The sequence below is a fragment of the Scyliorhinus torazame genome, chromosome 2, assembly GCF_047496885.1.
Source record: "Scyliorhinus torazame isolate Kashiwa2021f chromosome 2, sScyTor2.1, whole genome shotgun sequence".
Classification (NCBI taxonomy): Eukaryota; Metazoa; Chordata; class Chondrichthyes; order Carcharhiniformes; family Scyliorhinidae; genus Scyliorhinus; species Scyliorhinus torazame.
This window is the reverse complement of record NC_092708.1, coordinates 335488149-335507434: the sequence shown is the minus strand read 5'-3', so window position 1 is coordinate 335507434 and position 19286 is coordinate 335488149. Positions and strand designations below refer to the sequence as shown.

The following is a 19286-nucleotide window of genomic DNA, read 5'->3' as shown; positions in this document are numbered from 1 at the left end:
CTGCTGCAATCTCCTCCCTTGCCTCCCAGATCCTGGGATACATCTCATCTGGCCCTGGGGATTTAGGCCACTTATTCCCTTTGCTTTCAGAAGGCTGCCACCCTGTCATTCCACCTTCTCTAGGCACCTCTTTTGTTTCTTTACTTGTCCCACTACTACTCCCTGTGGCTTCTGTACAAGGATACTTTGTGTCATTTAATCTATCCTGCCCTCCATCATATCAAAGACTTTCCTTTTATTCTTCTTTCCAACTTGTCCACTTGTAATTGTTTGAAATCTATTAAATTTGTAATTTTTCTCAGTTCTGTCAAAAGATCATCGACCTGAAACATTAACTGTTTTTCTCTCCACAATGTCAGACCTGCTGAGTATTTCTAGTCTTTTGCTTTTTTATTTCAGATTTCCAGCATTTTGCCTTTGTATACAGAATATTGCTTTCTCCAGGGTCGGCGGCGACCCTTCCCTATAACGAGGCAGCTGCAGAAAGAGGGAAAGATTTATTTGCGAGATCGCAACTGAGGCTCTGAAATCGTCCCTCTGACAATCAGTTCGCCAGAGCTGACACGTTGGAAGCATTAGGTTTCCAATGGATGCAATTCTAATTGTGTGAAACATGTGGAGGTCTTTTAAGGTTAATCAACTAATTACACCGAAGAAACAAACCTTAGGAACTGGTCGGGGCAACGAAAACTTGCCCAACATTAAATCAAAATGTGGCTCAGAGGGTCGACAAAACACTCCAGCCCCTGCGGCGCCCATCGGGCACGGCAGTCCTTGATGGTGCCCGTGGACACCGCATGTGTCCTCTCCAGGGACAGCTGACCACGAACATAGCTGGGGAAGAGGGGCAGACAGTCCGGCCAGGTAACACCCTCGGTCTCCCGCTGCCTGGACTTACTGATGGCGAGTTTTGCCGGGCCCAGGTTCACGAGGAGTTGTGAAATGTGCGCATGTCTGCGATTACCGAACGAGCTGCCGCATGCGCGGGCGTCAACCGCCGCCATCGTGGCGGCAGTGCGCAGGTGCAGATAAGCCTCGCCCTCGGCTGCCGCACGCCTGGCTGCTGCCGCTCCTGCACCATGATCCGGAATCTGGTGGCGCAGCAAATACAGGACTGGTTCACCATCGGCAAAACGGTTACCGGCGTCGAACCGTTGGGAGGAAAACGGGTTTCTTTGGCCGCTGATGCCTGGAGATCAGCTGCGGGGCAGTGCAGCCCGGAGCCTGAAACCCCGCGAGCGAAGCGGTGAGAATCGACCTGAGCCTCGACAGGCACCGCGTGTGGGTGGGCGGACCGGGCTCATGGTGGTTCCCTCTGCATTGTTAGCAGCTCCATGTAGAGAGGAATAAACATTTACTGCTCCATCGTCAGCATCCAGATTTCACATAGCCGGGCGCACACAAAAACCTGGGTGATCTTTATCTACCCACCTATTTTGCGTACTAAGTTTGTTGGCTACATTTTCAAATTAGTTTGATTGAAAATATTGAGTGAGGAGGAGCAGACTTCATTCCAAGAGTGCCTGCTTTTTTAGATTTGTCACCGTCCCCATTCTGTTTTTATGTAAATAATTTGTGGCTCTTTAGATACAATATTTGCAAATGGCGGCATTCTTAAGTGACCTTAAGGCTGTGTCGCTGAGGAACAAAAATGTTAGTAGTTCACAGTAAGCACTTGTTTAGCAACTTTCTGGTCCTTGGTTTCTCCCAAAGTGTCAGGTAGACCTGGTCATTTGTTGTCGAGACATTTGGCAGTTAGTGTACAGATCTGGTAGATAAGTGTCATTTTTTTTTCTGGCATCCTTTTTTGCATAGACTTTAGCATTGCAAATCATAAAATCGCCAGTGTAGAAGATATCCTTTGGCCCATTGAGTCTGCCCTGATCTTTCAAAAGAGCACTCTACCTAGGCCCACTCCCACCCTATCCCTGTAACCTCACCTAACCTTTTGGACACTATGGGGCAATTTAGCATGGCCAATCCACCTAACCTGCACATCTTTGGACTGTGGGGGGAAACTTGAGCACCCTGGAGGAAACCCACGCAGACACGGGGGCGAGTCACCCAAGGCTGGAATTGAACCTGGATCCCTGGCGTTGTAAACCTTCTGAAAGGAGAGCAAAGCATGAGAACTCTTAAATTTTTTTTTGCAGGAATGTGATGTAACTGGTAAAGGTAGCATTTATAGTCGATCCCTAGTTGCCTTTGAGAAAGTGATGATGCGTAGCTGCATTGAACAGCTGTGGTCATGTGGTGTGGGTATGCTGTCATTGCTGTTCTGGAGGGAGCTCCAGGATGAGGGTGTGGCAGTATACACCTCCAAATCAGGATGGTGTGTGACTTGGAGGGCAATTTGCAGATTATGGTGGTCTCATGTGTCTGTTATCCCTGTTTCAGGCAATAGAGGTCTTGTGTTTAAAAAGTGTTATTGAGGAGGAAGTCTTCCTGCAGTGCATTTTGCAAATAATACATATTGCAATCAAGTTACATAGAAACTGAAGTAGGCCAATTTACTTTGAGTTGGTGACCGATTTAACCTAGTTCCATGTACAGTATTTTATTTTGCTGCATCTTCTTCAATAACCTATGCTCACAAAAATCTATCGATCTCAGTCTTAAAACTCAATTGATCTAGCATCAGTTGTCATTTGTGGAAAGAGAGTTCTAAACTTTTTACCTTTTCCGATGAGAAGTGTTTCCTCATTTTCACTCCTAAAGAGCCTGGCTCTAATATTTTGACTATGGCCTAGACTGGTAGCTTCTCTCAATCCATCCTTTCTGTTCCCCTTAATATTATGACAAGTTAAATTAAATCATACTTAACCTTAAATTCTAGGGAATGCAACCTTTGGCTGTGATGTGAGAAAAAAATCCTTTCACACTGTGGTTTGGGTGTGGAATCTACTGTCTGGAAATGTGGTGGAGGCAATTTCAATTGAGGCATTCCAGAGGGCATCAGATGATTGTTTGAATAGAAACATTGTGCAAAGTTACGGGGAAAGGGCAGGAGAATGGCATTATCATCCTCTGGATATAAAGGTTTGCATTCAATTTGCCTTTTTGATACTTTCTAAACTTGTTTTGACATCTTGATTGATCTTTTTACCTGAACCTGAACCCACAAGCCTCTTAGGACCTCCACTGGTTTTAGCTTTTCACTATTTTGAAAGAATCCTGCTGCATCCTTTTTGGATTCAAAATTAATGACCTAAGTAGACAACTTAGGTCATTCATTTTGAATCCAAAAAGGATGCTAAGGCATTCAGCAATGACTCCAGGATGGTATGTTGCCTCCCTGGTGCCAGGGTCCAGGATGTCTCCGAACGGGTAGAGGGCATCCTGAAGGGGGGGAGGGCAAACAGGCAGAGGTTGTTGTACATATTGGTACTAACGACATAGGCAGGAAGGAGCATGAGGTCCTGCAGCAGGAGTTCAGGGAGCTAGGCATAAAGTTAAAAGACAGGACCTCTAGGTTTGTAATCTCGGGATTACTCCCTGTGCCACGTGCCAGTGAGGTTAGAAATGGGAAGATAGAGCAGCTAAACACGTGGCTAAACAGCTGGTGTAGGAGGGAGGGTTTCCGTTATCTGGACCACTGGGAGCTCTTCCGGGGCAGGTGTGACCTATGTAAGAAGGACGGGTTGCATCTAAACTGGAGAGGCATAAGTATCTTGGCCGCGAGGTTTGCTAGTGTCACACGGGAGGGTTTAGACTTGTATGGCAGGGGGGTGGGCACCGGAGCAATAGGCCTGAAGGTGAGAGCATTGAATAGGGAATAGGGACAGTATGGCTCTGAGGCAGAGCAGACAGGGAGAAGTTGCTGAACACAGCGGGTCTGGTGGCCTGAAGTGCATATGTTTTAATGCAAGAAGTATTACGGGTAAGGCAGATGAACTTAGAGCTTGGATTAGTACTTGGAACTATGATGTTGTTGCCATTACAGAGACCTGGTTGAGGGAAGGGCAGGATTGGCAGCTAAACGTTCCAGGATTTAGATGTTTCAGGCGGAGTAGATGGGGATGTAAAAGGGATGGCGGAGTTGCGCTACTGGTTAGGGCGGATATCACAGCTGTACTACGGGAGGACACCTCAGAGGGCAGTGAGGCTATATGGGCAGAGATCAGGAATAAGAAGGGTGCAGTCACAATGTTGGGGGTTTACTACAGGCCTCCCAACAGCCAGCAGGGAGATAGAGGAGTAGATAGGTAGACAGATTTTGGAAAAGAGTAAAAACAACAGGGTTGTGGTGATGGGAGACTTCAACTTCCCCAATATTGACTGGGACTCACTTAGTGCCAGGGTCTTAGATGGGGCAGAGTTTGTAAGGAGCATCCAGGAGGGCTTCTTAAAACAATATGTAGACAGTCCAACTAGGGAAGGGGCAGTACTGGACCTGGTATTGGGGAATGAGCCCAGCCAGGTGGTAGAAGTTTCAGTAGGGGAGCATTTCGGGAACAGTGACCACAATTCAGTAAGTTTTAAAGTGCTGGTGGACAAGGATAAGAGTGGTCCTAGGGTGAATGTGCTAAATTGGGGGAAGGCTAATTATAACAATATTAGGCGGGAACTGAAGAACCTAGATTGGGGGCGGATGTTTGAGGGCAAATAAACATCTGACATGTGGGAGGCTTTCAAGTGTCAGTTGAAAGGAATTCAGGACCGGCATGTTCCTGTGAGGAAGAAGGATAAATACGGCAATTTTCGGGAACCTTGGATAACGAGAGATATTGTAGGCCTCGTCAAAAAGAAAAAGAAGGCATTTGTCAGGGCTAAAAGGCTGGGAACAGACAAAGCCTGTGTGGAATATAAGGAACGTAGGAAGGAACTTAAGCAAGGAGTCAGGAGGGCTAGAAGGGGTCATGAAAAGTCATTGGCAAATAGGGTTAAGGAAAATCCCAAGGCTTTTTACACGTACGTAAAAAGCAAGAGGGTAGCCAGGGAAAGGGTGGCCCACTGAAGGATAGGCAAGGGAATCTGTGTGGAGCCAGAGGAAATGGGTGAGGTACTAAATGAATACTTTGCATCAGTATTCACCAAAGAGAAGGAATTGGTAGATGTTGAGTCTAGAGAAGGGTGTGTAGATAGCCTGGGTCACATTGAGATCCAAAAAGACGAGGTGTTGGGTGTCTTAAAAACTATTAAGGTAGATAAGTCCCCAGGGCCTGATGGGATCTACCCCAGAATACTGAAGGAGGCTGGAGAGGAAATTGCTGAGGCCTTGACAGAAATTTGTGGATCCTCACTGTCTTCAGGTGATGTCCCGGAGGATTGGAGAATAGCCAATGTTGTTCCTCTGTTTAAGAAGGGTAGCAGGGATAATCCAGGGAACTACAGGCCGGTGAGCCTTACGTCAGTGGTAGGGAAATTACTGGAAAGAATTCTTCGAGACAGGATCTACTCCCATTTGGAAGCAAATGGACGTATTAGTGAGAGGCAGCATGGTTTTGTGAAGGGGCGGTCGTGTCTCACTAACTTGATAGAGTTTTTCGAGGAGGTCACAAAGATGATTGATGCAGGTAGGGCAGTGGATGTTGTCTATATGGACTTCAGTAAGGCCTTTGACACGGTCCCTCATGGTAGACTAGTACAAAAGGTGAAGTCACACGGGGATCAGGGGTGAGCTGGCAAGGTGGATACAGAACTGGCTAGGTCATAGAAGGCAGAGAGTAGCAATGGAAGGATGCTTTTCTAATTGGAGGGCTGTGACCAGTGGTGTTCCGCAGGGATCAGTGCTGGGACCTTTGCTGTTTGTAGTATATATAAATGATTTGGAGGAAAATGTAACTGGTCTGATTAGTAAATTTGCAGACGACACAAAGGTTGGTGGAATTGCGGATAGCGATGAGGACTGTCAGAGGATACAGCAGGATTTAGATTGTTTGGAGACTTGGGCGGAGAGATGGCAGATGGAGTTTAATCCGGACAAATGTGAGGTAATGCATTTTGGAAGGTCTAATGCAGGTAGGGAATATACAGTGAATGGTAGAACCCTCAAGAGTATTGAAAGTCAGAGAGATCTAGGTGTACAGGTCCACAGGTCACTGAAAGGAGCAACACAGGTGGAGAAGGTGGTCAAGAAGGCATACGGCATGCTTGTCTTCATTGGCCGGGGCATTGAGTATAAGAATTGGCAAGTCGTGTTGCAGCTGTATAGAACCTTAGTTAGGCCACACTTGGAGTATAGTGTTCAATTCTGGTCGCCACACTACCAGAAGGATGTGGAGGCTTTAGAGAGGGTGCAGAAGCGATTTACCAGAATATTGCCTGGTATGGAAGGCATTAGCTATGAGGAGCGGTTGAATAAACTCGGTTTGTTCTCACTGGAACAAAGGAGTTTGAGGGGCGACCTGATAGAGGTCTACAAAGTTATGAGGGACATAGACAGAGTGGATAGTCAGATGCTTTTCCCCGGGGTATAGGGGTCAATTACTAGGGGGCATAGGTTTAAGGTGAGAGGGGCAAGGTTTAGAGTAGATGTACGAGGCAAGTGTTTTACGCAGAGTGTAGTGGGTGCCTGGAACTCGCTACCGGAGGAGGTGGTGGAAGCAGGGACGATAGTGACATTTAAGGGGCATCTTGACAAATACATGAATAGGATGGGAATAGAGGGATACGGACCCAGGAAGTGTAGAAGATTGTAGTTTAGTCGGGCAGCATGGTTGGCACGGGCTTGGAGGGCCGAAGGGCCTGTTCCTGTGCTGTACATTTCTTTGTTCTTTTGAATATCATGGAGAGGTGATTGGACTGTTGTGGTCACTGCCTGGCACTTGTGTGGCACTATTGTTACTTGTCACTTATCAAACAGTCCAAACCTGAATGTTGTCCAGGTTTCACTGTCTGTAGGCAATGACAACTTCATCGTCTGAGCAGTTGAAGCTGGAGCTGAACACTGCATTCATTAGGGAACATCCCCACTTCTGGCCTCAGGATGGGAGGATGGTCATTTAAAAAAATATATTTTTATTGAAGCATTTGCAAAATTTTTATAACAGCAACAAACAAAACAATAATAACATAAACATCAACATGGTAAACTCGACATTTCCCACCCAACCCCTTCTGTACATCCCTTAACCATATTGCACCTACCCACCCGCCCCCCTTTCAGAATGCTGCTTCTGCTGACATTTTAATTTTCCCGAGAAAGTCGACGAACGGCTGCCACCTCCGGGAGAACACCAGCAAACTATCCCTGTAACCTCACCTAACCATGCTAAATTGCCCCATAGTGTCCAAAAGGTTAGGTGAGGTTACAAGGATAGGGTGGGAGTGGGCCTAGGTAGAACCTCGAGGCAAACTTTATTTTCTCCAGCTTGAGAAACCCAGCCATGTCACTGACCCAATGGGTGTATCTGTTTGTGGTGTTGGGTCAGTTCGGGTATAGGCAGGAGTTTGTGGATTGGGTTCAGCTGCTGTACAAGGAGTCCAAGGCAAACGTTCAGAGGGGCTGGGGAGGTCCGAGCACGGAGTTTCTTTATCTGCAGATGACCTCCTGTTGTATATTTTGGACCCGATTGGGAGCTTCAATAGGATCATGGGGATTCTCGGGAGAATTTGGCTGCTTGTAAATGTGGGGGGAAAAGCAAGGTGTTCCAATTAATGCGCGGGGACAGGAGAGGATGCTGGGGGAATTGCAGTTTTGGGTGGTGGGGGTGAGCTTTCACTGACTTGGGGTACAGTTGGGCCCAGCTGCACAAGCTGAACTTGGCGAGGTTGGTGAGGGAATGAAGACTGACTTCAAGAGATGGGATGTGCTGCCACTGTCTGTGGTGAGTGGATGCAGACAGTGAAGATGATGGTGCTGTCGAAGCTTTTGTTTGTATTTCAGAACCTCCCAATTTTTGTCCCCAAGTCCTTTTTTAGAAAGGTGAATGGGTTGATTTTGAGATTTGTGTGGGCGGAGAAGGTTCTGTGATGAGGAGGGTGTTCTTGGAGAGGGATCGACGGGGTGGTGGTTAGCATTGCTGAGTTTGTTGAGTTACTATCGGTCAGCAAACATTGCAGTGGTTAGAAAATGGGCAGTGGGGGAGCGGTTGGTTTGGGGACAGATGGAGGCAGCCTCGTGTAAGGGGACAAGCTTGAGGGCACTGTTGTTGGTACCCTTTCAGTTCTTGCAGGTTCGGTACTCCACGAGTCCGGTGGTCGTATCGGCACTGAGGGTTTGGAACCAGTGTTTCTTTTTTTCCCTAAATTGAGAGTACCCAATTATTTTTTTAAGGGGCAATTTAGCGTGGCCAATCCACCTACCCTGCACATCTTTGGGTCGTGGGGGTGAAACCCACGCAGACACTGGGCAAACTCCACACGGACAGTGACCCAGGGCCAGGATTCGAACCCGGGTCCTCAGCGTCGTAGGCAGCAATGCTAACCACTGTGCTGCCCCCGTGGAACCAGTGTTGACAGCACTTTGGATTGGAAGACATGTCGCTGTGGGCGCTGATCTGGGACAATCATAGGTTTGCACCAGCAGGGTTGAATGCAAAGTTCTTGGGGTGGCGGCAGGTGGGGATAAAGTTCTTCAGGGATTAGATCATGGGAGAAAAACTTGCAGACCTGGAAGAAAGAGCTCAAGGAGACGTACCAGTTACCAAAGGGTAATAAGTTCAGGTATCTGCAGGTTAGGGATTTATTATAAGGAGGTGCTGCCTTTTCCAGCGCTGCCACCCCCGGTGCTGCAGGATAAGCTACTGTACGAGGATGAAATTGGGGAGGGCAGGGTTGCGGACATGTATGGGGAGCCGATGAAGAGGGAGTGTGCCCCCGTGGAGGAGGAGTTGGGGAGGGCATGGGGGCCGGAGTGTGGAGAGAAGGTCAGTGGAGGGTGCTTCCATCCTCGTTGTGAGCTAGGCCAAGTTTTATCCAATTTAAAATTGTGCATAGAGCTCACATGATGGTATCCAGGATGAGTCAGTTCTTCTCAGGTGAAGGATAGGTGTGGTGTTGTGCGGGGTGACCGGAGAACCATGTGCATATGTTTTGAGTATGTCCGGGTTTGAGGGAGTGTCGGACGTAAAGTCAAAGAGTTTGGGGGTAGAGATAGCTCCGAGTCCGGAGGTGACTATATTTGGAGTGTTCAGAAGATCCAGGAGTACAATTGGGGAGAGAGGCCGATGACTTCGGCCCTTGCCTCCCTGATAGCCCAGAGACTGATTTTGCTGTGTTGGCGGGACTCTGAGTTGCCAAAGGCAAATCGGTGGAGGTTGGCGTCGTGGTCCTGCTGATCATGGCCGCAGATGGTTACATTGTCCAAGTACGGAAACGTGGCCCGCAGCCCGTACTGGTCCACCATTCGGTCCATTGCTCGTTGGAACACCGAAACCCCGTTTGTGACGCCAAAGGGGACCCGGAGGAAATGGAAATGGTGGCCATCTGCCTCAAACGCCGTATAGTGGCGGTCCTCCGGGCGGATTGGGAGCTGGTGATATGCAGACTTCAGATCTACCGTAGAGAACACGCGGTAGTGCGTGATCTGATTTACTATGTCTGCAATCCGGGGAAGGGAGTACGCATCGAGTTGCGTAAAGCGGTGAATGGTCTGGCTGTAATCAACAACCATCCGGAACTTTTCCCTGGTCCTGATGACCACCATCTGAGCTCTCCAGGGGCTATTGCTGGCTTCTATGACCCCTTCCCGCAAGAGACACTGGACCTCGGACCTAATGAACATCCTGTCCTGCATACTATACCGCCTGCTTCTGGTGGTTATTGGTTTACAATCGGCGGTGAGGTTCGCAAAAAGGGGGGGGGGGGGGGAGGGGCCCCCCCGAATTTAAGAGTTAGGCTCCTGAGGTTGCACTGAAAATCGAGTCCTAAGAGGAGAGGAGCGCAGAGGTCTGGGAGCACAGTTCAAAATTAGTGTACTCAGCGCCCTGGATTGCTAGGGTTGCAGTAGTGCTCCCTTGGATTTGCACCGAGTGCGACCCAGAGGCGAGGGAGATAGTTTGTTGTGTCTGGAATATTGGGAGCAAACAACGTCTTGCCATATCTGGGTGAATGAAGCTCTCTGTGCTCCCGGAGTCAAAAAGGCAAGGTGTCTCGTACTTGTTTACCCGGACGGCCATCATGGAGCTCTGGAGGTGCTTCGGTCGCGACTGGTGCAGGGTGACTGCGCTGAGCTGGGGGTAGCCGGCGGTGTGATCGGAGGTGCTGGGGCGGCCCCGCAATGGCTGCTGTCCATGTCGTTCGTACGTCTCGGGCGGTGTAGCAGATGGTGGCCTCCGTTGGTCAAGCGTGGTGGGCGGTGAGGACGATGGCGTCCAAGATGGCAGCACCCATGGATCACATGTGGCCGGCCGCGTGGGGGAGGATGACCAAGATGGCGGCCCCCATGAGTCGCACGTGTTATGCGGAGGCGGAGTCGACAGACACGCTGCCACTTTGCGGGGTCTGTGGATCGGGTCTGTGAGTTCGAGTTTTTAGACCTGGCCAGGCAGACCTTGGCGAAGTGTCCTTTTCGCCTGCAGTTACTACAGTTCGCGTTGCGGGCCAGGCAGTGCTGTCGGGTGTTGGGACTGGCTGCAAAAATAGCAGGGCAGCCCCCCCATGATGGGCGGGCGGCCGCGCGGCGCAAGCCTGGGGTAGTCTCTGGTCGGGGGCCCACGGGGGGTCGTGTGGTCGGCGGGGAACGCAGTAAGGCTCTGAAACGTGACCTCCAGAGAGGTAGCTAGTGTTACCGTGTCCTCCAGGTCCTGGACCCCTTTTTCGAGCAGGCGCTGTCTTACATAGTTCGATCGGACCCCCGCCACGTGAACGTCTCGGATAGCGAGCTCCATATGCTGAGGGGCCGTAATGGCCTGGTAGTTACAGTTGCGCGCGAGGGCTTTGAGGTCGCATAGGTAGTCATCTAGCGACTCCACTGGGCGCTGGCGGCGAGTGGTGAAGATGTGTCGCGCGAAATCAGCTTACAACTGAGCCTGGCCTGTCTGTGACCGGTACAACAATGAATGCGGCCCCGCAGGTCAGCTGCCTTTATACTTCCTGTAAGGGGTGGAGCCATGGGCGAGCCCGTACATGCCCGACATATCCCCCTGTGGGTGAAGCCGTACAATGGCCCATAGGTGGAGCCCACAGGGTTAAACACATAACGTAACACGATACAGCAGTAACATGATATCACAGTGCACTGGTGAATTAACAGTAGTCCCATTCACCACATATAGGGCCACCGAATTTGAAGGTCAGACTTTGAAGGTTACACTGGAAGTCTAAACCCAGGAGTGTAGCCGCGCAGAGGTGGGGAAGGACGTAGAGATGGAAATTTTTGAACTCCCTTCCCTGGACTGTGAGGTTTGCTAAACAAAACCCCTTTATCTCCACTGAGTGGGAACCGGAGGCCAGTGAGATTTTTTGATCAATGGGGTGGATGAGGAGAGAACAGCGCCTTACCGTGTCAGGGTGTATGAAGCTTTCCGTGCTCCCAGAGTCGATTAGGCAGGACGTCTCGTGCCCGTTGATGAATACGGTCGTTGTAGCAATTGAGAGTGTTCGAGGCCGAGACTGATCCAGAGTCACCGAGGCTAATCGAAGCAGTTGAGAGTTCTCTTTGGGCACTGCGTGGTCAGCCGAGCGGGGGTCCTGGGGGTTCATCCAAGATGGCGGCTCCCATTAGTCGCACATGGCTGGGGGTGCACAAAATGGCGGCGCCCATCCCTCCAACGGGGACGGCGCCCGGGGTCCGCACGTGGCCCTGGAATATGAAGATGCCGGCGACCGCTGGCTGCACGGGACCCGTGGAGAAGTTTGTGGTTGCGGTCCGCATTCGCCGCCGGAGACCGCAGCAACCACACGGGCCTGGCATACCCCACAAAAGGGCCCTTTTTGCCGCATCCCTTGCAGGTGAATGAGCAGGCCGGGCAGCGCTGGCGGGTGCTTGGCCTGCCCGCAAATGTAGCAGCGGGGCCCCTTGGGGTTGCCAGGCCACCTTGCAGCGCCAGCCTGTGGGTGAATGGGGGAAGTCTCTGGGTCGGCCGCGGAGGGGTTCCACGCTTCCCAGGGGGCTGCCGCGCGGCAATGCAAGCGCGGGCGTTCCTGGAGGCCACATCCAGGGAGCCTGCAAGGGCCCGTGCCTCCCTGCAACCCAGGGTGTCCTTTTCTAACAGACGCTGGCGGATTTGTGAAGATAGCATACCTGCCACGAAAGCGTCCCGGACTAGTTCCGTGTGTTCGCTCGCCGAAACTTGCGGGCAGCTGCAGCTTCTTCCCAATACCAGAAGTGCGCGGTAGAATTCCTCCAGCGATTTCCCCAGGGGTTTGTCGCCTTGTTGCAAGCAGGTGCTAGGCGTAGACCTGGTTTACTGGGCGAATATAGTGTCCTTTTAGTAGCCCTATTGCTGCATCGAAGTCTTCTGCTTCCTCGATGAGGGTGTAAATCTCCGGGCTCACCCTTGAGTGCAGGACGTGCAGTTTCTGCTCTCCCGTGGGTGCGTTTTCGGCTGTCCCGAGATACCCTTTAAAACACGCCAGCCAGTACTTAAAGAATGCCGCTGAATTCACCGCGTGGGGGCTAAGTTGCAGACATTCCGGCTTGATTCGGAGCACCATCCTTTCTTCTTAAAACAAGTAGCTTACTAAATTGATGCACGATCAATGACCACTAAAGCGAGGTTGTAGTCCAACTGAAGGCTTTAATAAGCTAGATGTTTCCCCCAGCAGCTCAGGTACAGAATGAAGGCTGCTGGGGCGGCACTGGTTCTTGTACCCCGCCTAGTACCCCGCCTAGCAGGGCGGAGCTATCATACATTCTAACCAATAGAAAGCATACAGTTTCCACCAATGGTGCTTTAGCTTATCAGGTACCGTAATACCTATAATACCACACCCTGTGCTAAAGCAGCCCATTAATGCTGGAATATTGTCAGGGCCATAGACTTTACAGTATCCATTTCTTGATGATATGTGAAGCGAATCAAATTGACTGAAGACTGACATTTGTGTTGCTAGTGACCTCTGGAGGAGCAATTTGTTTTGTACCATTCTCCTTTTCCCCATAAGCCTACATGTTGTTCCTTTTCAAATTTCTAATTCCTTCATAAATGCCTCAATTGAATCTGCAGAGCAGTCACCCAGTCTGCATTTAATCTCCCCAATGTAGTGAAGACTGCATTGAGAGCAGCAAATAAATAAAACTAAAGGGGTGATCTATTAACAAGTTCTGCTCGCTGACCTTCACTCCATTGACACATTCTGCTACCATACCTTTGTGCCACTATTAGCACTTCTCAGGCCTTAATGCCACTAATTTCTTTACCTTGTGTCCTTGACAACATAGCCCTGACCTATTCTGCTCCACCTCCCTAACCCCCACTCCAACTATACAATTAATTACATTTATATTCCTGTTAGTTCTGTAGAAGAATCATACAGACTTGAAATATTAACTTTGTTACTCTCAGGGCAGCACGTGGGTTAGCCCTGCAGCCTTACGGCGCCGAGGTCCCAGGTTCGATCCCGGCTCTGGGTCACTGTCCGTGTGGAGTTTGCACATTCTCCCTGTGTCTGTGTGGGTTTCGCCCCCACAACCCTAAAAGATATGCATGCTAGGTGGATTGGCCACGCTAAATTGCCCCTTAATTGGGGAAAATGAGTTGGGTACTCTAAATTAAAAAAAAAACTTTGTTGCTCTCGTCACCCAGATGCTGCCAGACCTACTGAGTTTATGCAGCATTTCCGTTTTTATTTCCGGTCCTGGGGACTTATAAACCTTCAGCTCCACTAATTTCTCCAAAACAATCTTCTTACTAATACTAATTTCCTTCAATTCCTTATTCTCCCTTGGGTCTCTGATTCTGAGAGATGTCTTGTATCTTCCTCAAAGCAATCATTTCACTTCTCTGCCATTTCTCTGTTCTCCGTTATAAATTCTCCTGACTCTGCCTGTGATGGACCCACATTTTCTTTGGCCAAACCTTTCGTCTATACGTACCTTTTAGAAGCTTTTACAGTCTGGATTTTATTTTATAGTCTAGTTTTTATGTTTTGCTAGTTTACATCCATATTCTGTTCTCCCTTTATTAGTTTCTTGGTCCTCTAATGCTCCCAGTTCTCACATTTGTTACTATTTCTGGCATATTTATGGGTCTTTTCTTTTAATCGTATACCATCCTTGACTTTGTCAGCTACGGTTGACTGACTTCTTTTGGGCATTTGTGCTTTGTGAGCTATGACTTGGCTCACATGTTTGCTGTATTGTGTCAAATGCCTTTTGGAAATCCACATTCAATAGCATCAACCCTCATCCTGCTCTTCAAAAAGCTCCAGCAAGTTAGTTAAACATGATTTTCCCTTAAATCATGCTGACTTTTCATAACCAACCTGCATTTGTCCATGTAACTGTTTAAAAATTCCCCACCACCAAAGTTAAATTGGCTGGGCTGTGATTGCTGGGCTTGTCTTTCGACCATTTTGTTGAACACTGGTGTAATGTTTTCAATTCTCCAGTCCTCTGATGACCGGATATCTTTTTATGATGTGGTTTGCATGATAAATATTGACCAGATTACTGGGAATAACACTCTTGCTCCTCTTCAAAATAGTGTTATGGGATCTTTTACATCCATCGAAGAGAACACTTAGGTCCTCCTCTGTTTAAAGTCTGCCCTACAAGATGGCACCTCCTAAAGTAGAGTATTCTCTGCACTGGAGTATCAGCGTGGATATTTGTGCTCGTGCCTCAGCAGTGGGATTTGAAACTGCGACCACTGGCTCAGGTGAGAATATTCCCCATTGAACCACAGCTGGCACTTCTGATGATGATCTATCTTTATTTCATTGGACACAAGTGAAAAACATTTACAGCCAGTTTCAGTTTGAACAACAAAATCTCTGTAATGTCTGAATAAAACATGATTGGATGAAAAAAATGCTGCGCCTATATTCGTCACCACACATCAAAAGCAAGAGGCCTGAGAATTGATGGACATTAGCTCTTGTGCTATTTGGCACGAGCTGCTGGCATAGGTTGCAAACATCAATGTTGGGCCACCTGTCTCACCAGCAGTGGCCCTCGACTGAGCTGTGATATGCACTTTGTGGCTGGGTTGAAGGTGGGTTATTTCCAGACCTCTGCTGTTGCTGCTTTGAGTTGATCATTATATGATAGTGGCATATGATGTATACCAGGTCTATGTTTGAGGCACATGGCAGTGACCGTGGCATCATTACCTGTGACATGCGACCTTGAGATGTCCAGCTTCTGATACCCTCCCAAAGGAGCACAGCCAAGCTCTGGAAGTTGAAGGTGTGAAGTTGAATCGATATTGATGCGACATTATGTATGTGTAGTATGATATATATTATTCTCTGCCTACATTATTGGAAGAATAACATTGTGGAAGTTTCCAAATCTTTTGCGTTATAGTTGGACAAATGTTAAGTTGACTTTTATCCACATAACTGGAAATAGTTGGAATTTCTTCTTTGTATTGGAAGACTCTTTTGGAAGCTTTATTAAATATGTGTTTTTTAGTCCATTGTTGTTTGATACCTAGCTGCTCAGCATCTTCAGCTTTGTTGATGGAGTCCTGCAGAACTTGCTTAAAAAGATTGATTAGTTCCTGAGGTATGAGTTCAGCACCTGCTGACACTTCTCGACATCTGTTTAAAAGAACATTAATAGAGTTAAATAAGTGACATTGCTGCTTTATATAAAAGTACGCATTTATAAATAAACACCCTTTTTGCACCTATACATTAAATTATTTGAAACATTCACTTGTATAGAAATGGATATTATTCTAGTGCTGCCCACTACACTTACCACGAGGTGAATATGTGTGACATGAAGTAGGCCATTCAGTCCATTGACCCTGCTCCGCCATTCAAGAGATCATGCCTGATCTGCTGTGAATAATCCTCAACTCCACTTTGCTGCCGTATACCCATAACCATGATTCCATTACTGATTAAAATTTGTCTAGACAACCTTGAACATAAGAACTAGGAGCAGGAGTCAGAAATTCAGCCCCTCGAGCTTAATTTACCTGCCCATTCTCCATAACCCTTCAACCCATTACTAATTGAAAATCAAACTATCTCCTCAAATTTACTCAATGTCCCGACATCCACCGCAATCTGCGATAGTGAATTCCAGATACACGACCCTTTGAGAAAAGTAATTTCTCCTGATCTGTTTTAAATCTGCGACCCCGTATCCTAAAACTATGAGCTCACCATAGAAATGAGACAGCACAGAAAGGTGCCGTTCAACCCATCTTGTCCATGCTGACCCAAAGACACCCAGGTGCCATTTCCCATCTCCCTGCATATGGCCCACATCCCTGCAGTTTACAGCACTTTAAAAAAAAAAAAAAAATTTAGAGTGCCGAATTTCTTTTCCAATTAAGGGGCAATTTAGCGTGGCCACTTCGCCCAGCCTCACATCTTTTAGGGTTGAGGGGGTGAGACCCAAGCAGACATGGGGAGAATGTGCAAACTCCACACAGACAGTGACCTGGGGCCGGGATCGAACCCGGGTCCTCTGTACTGTGAGGCAGCAGTGCTAACCACTACACCACCGTGCCGCAGTTTGCAGCACTTGAGGAGCTTTTGTTTTCCTAATCCCATTTTCCACGACTTGGTCCATAGCCTTCTATGCTGTGGTGTTGCAAGTGCTCAACTGGATGCTACTTAAATGTTGAGGTTTCCTGCCTCTACCACCCTTTCAGACAGTGAGTTCTAGATTCCCACCACCCTCTGGATGAAAAATTATTTCCTTAAATCTCCTAGTCCCCCCTGGTTATTGACCCTCTTATTAAGGGGAAAATATCTTTCTGTCTACCTTCTTTATGTCCTTCATAATTTTATACACCTCGATGAGGTCTCCTCTTCTCCTCTCAATGTTCTTTGCTCTATCTGGTGAGCAATTTATATTTTAAGAACCCATTTTGTTGAAAATTTCAACATTTCAGTATTTTCGTTTCCTGGAACTTCTATTATCAATTTAAGACACTTCTCTGCTAGGTTGACAAGGTGCTTAAAGGTCATTCATTCTCCCCTTTGCATGTCAATGATCGTTAATGACGCAGAGTTGATTCCCCCTCATAAATCATCTATATAGGATAGTTAGATGGACAATTCTAAATGCCCTCTCGTTCTTGGTTTCCCCACAAGAGGAAGCATCTGCTCTACATCTACTTTGTCATATCTTTTATCATCTGGTATGCTTCAATTAGATTTCCTCTCATCTTCTAACCTCGAGAGAGTATATCCCTGAACTGCTCAATCTCTCTTCATAAGACAATCCTCTCATCTCTGGAATCAATCTAGTGAACCTCCTCAGCATTGCCTCTAAAGTGACTACAGTCCTCCTCAAATAAGGGGGCCAAAACTGTGCACAGGATTCCAGGTGTGGTCTCACCAATACCTTGTACAGTTGCAGCAATACTTCTCTACTTTTATAATCTATTCTTTCAGCAATAAAGACCAAAATTCAATTAGCCTTCCTTATTACCTGCTGTACTTGCACGCTAGTTTTCTGTGATTTATGCACGAGGACACCCAGATCCCTCTGCACCGAAGCACTCTGAAGTGTCTCTCCATGTAGATGAAAAGTTGCCGTTCCATTTTTCTGAACAAAATGGATAATCTTGCACTTGTTCACGTTAAACTCAATCTGCCAAATTTTGGCCCACTCACCTAACCAATCTATATCCATTTGTAAATTTCTTACTTCCTCATTGCAACTTACAATCCCACCTCCTTTAGTGGCATCTGCAAATTTGGCTATAGTACCTTCTATTCCTGGATCCAAGTCATTAATATATATTTTAAATAGTTGGGGACCGAGGACCGAATCCTGTGGCACCCCACTAGTTACATCTTGCCAACCAGAAAAAGACCCATTTATCCCTCCACTCTGCATTCTGTTGGTAAGCCAGTCTATCCAATCTAATAAATTGCCCCTATTCACATTTGATCTTGCCTTGTGTATTAACCCTTGGTGCGGCAAGATATACTACATCTACAGGATGTCCATTATCCACTTGGCTTGTTACATCTTTCAAGTACTCGAAACAAATTAGTCAAACATGATTTGCCCTTCATAAAACCATGCTGACTCTGCTGGATTGCATTTTTACTTTCCAAATATCCTATTATTACTTCCTTAATAATGGATCCAAACGACTTCTGGTGGTGGCTATGAAGGAGTAGGTCGCACATTTGGTGGCTTCCGCTCGGGTCGGACCTTTGGACCTTTTCCCCTGGTTTTTTTACCGGACTTGATTTGGAAAATTGATGGTAGAGGCAATTGTTGATTGGATTCCCACATCGGTGCATGGAGAGGCGGACTAGAAGTGCTCGCAAAGGAAGAAACAGACAAACCTTTATAGAGTATAAAAGTAGAGAAGTATTGCTGCAGCGGGGGAAAGCATGGCGGTTGACTGGAGTCCTGGCTTGTCGTCCCAGCGGTCAATGGAGCAGCTGATGCAATTTATCCAGGAGGGCTTCGCCAAGCAGAAGCAGGAATGCTTGGACCCGATTAAAGAATCAATTGCGCGGCTGGAGCTCAGATTGGATGCCCAAGATCGGGTGATCCAGAAAGTAGAGAAGGTGCTGGCTGAGCAGGAGGAACATCACACTGCGGTGGAGTTGGAGGTGGGAATGCTGAGAGACCAGCAGAAAAGGCTCCTGGAGAAGGTGGAGGACCTAAAAAATAGATCCCCTCGGCAGAACCTGAGAATTGTCAGTCTCCAGGAGGGGTCTGAAGGAGCGGACGCTGGGGCATACATAGCGGGCATGTTCGAGAAGTTGCTGGGGGATGGGACGTTCTCCCGACCCTTGGAGGTGGACAAGGCTCACAGAGTGCTTGCAAGGAAGCCATGAGTGGGGGACCCCCCGAGGGCAATGGTGGTGAGATTCCACAGGTACTTGGACAAGGAGTGTATTTTACAGTGGGCCAGGCAGACGCAGAGTTCTAAATGGGAGAACAGTATCCCGGATCTATCAGTACCTGAGTGCAGAGGTGGCCAGGAAAAGAGCGGGGTTGAATCAGATAAAGTTTTAAGAAAAAGATGAAGTTTGGACACCTGTATCCGTCCCGTCTCTGGGTCACGTATGAGGAGCAACATTTTTATTTCAAGTCGCCTGAGGAAGTGATGGACTTCGCGAAAAGGAAAGGACTGGTCGCCGCCGGCGGACTGAGGACTTTGAACTTTGTGCAACGTTCACGTTAAAAAAGTTTCTTGTTTTTCATTTTTTGGACGTTATTTGTAGTGCCTTATGGATTGATTTGGGGCCAGCTGCAGAGCTGAATTAGTTAAAGTTTACATTTGCACAGATCGGGGATGGAG

At 47.9% G+C, this 19286-nt stretch overlaps 1 protein-coding gene across 1 annotated transcript in view; it reads left to right on the top strand.

Annotated features, from left to right (window-relative positions):
• The first annotated feature begins 1073 nt into the window (after positions 1-1073).
• Positions 1074-19286, top strand: part of tdrd9 (tudor domain containing 9) — a 255517-nt gene continuing 237304 nt past the window's right edge. The window contains exon 1 of the mRNA XM_072489934.1: positions 1074-1246. Coding sequence (XP_072346035.1) covers positions 1080-1246 — 167 coding nt within the window. The 5' untranslated portion in view covers positions 1074-1079. The remainder of the gene's footprint in view (positions 1247-19286) is intronic.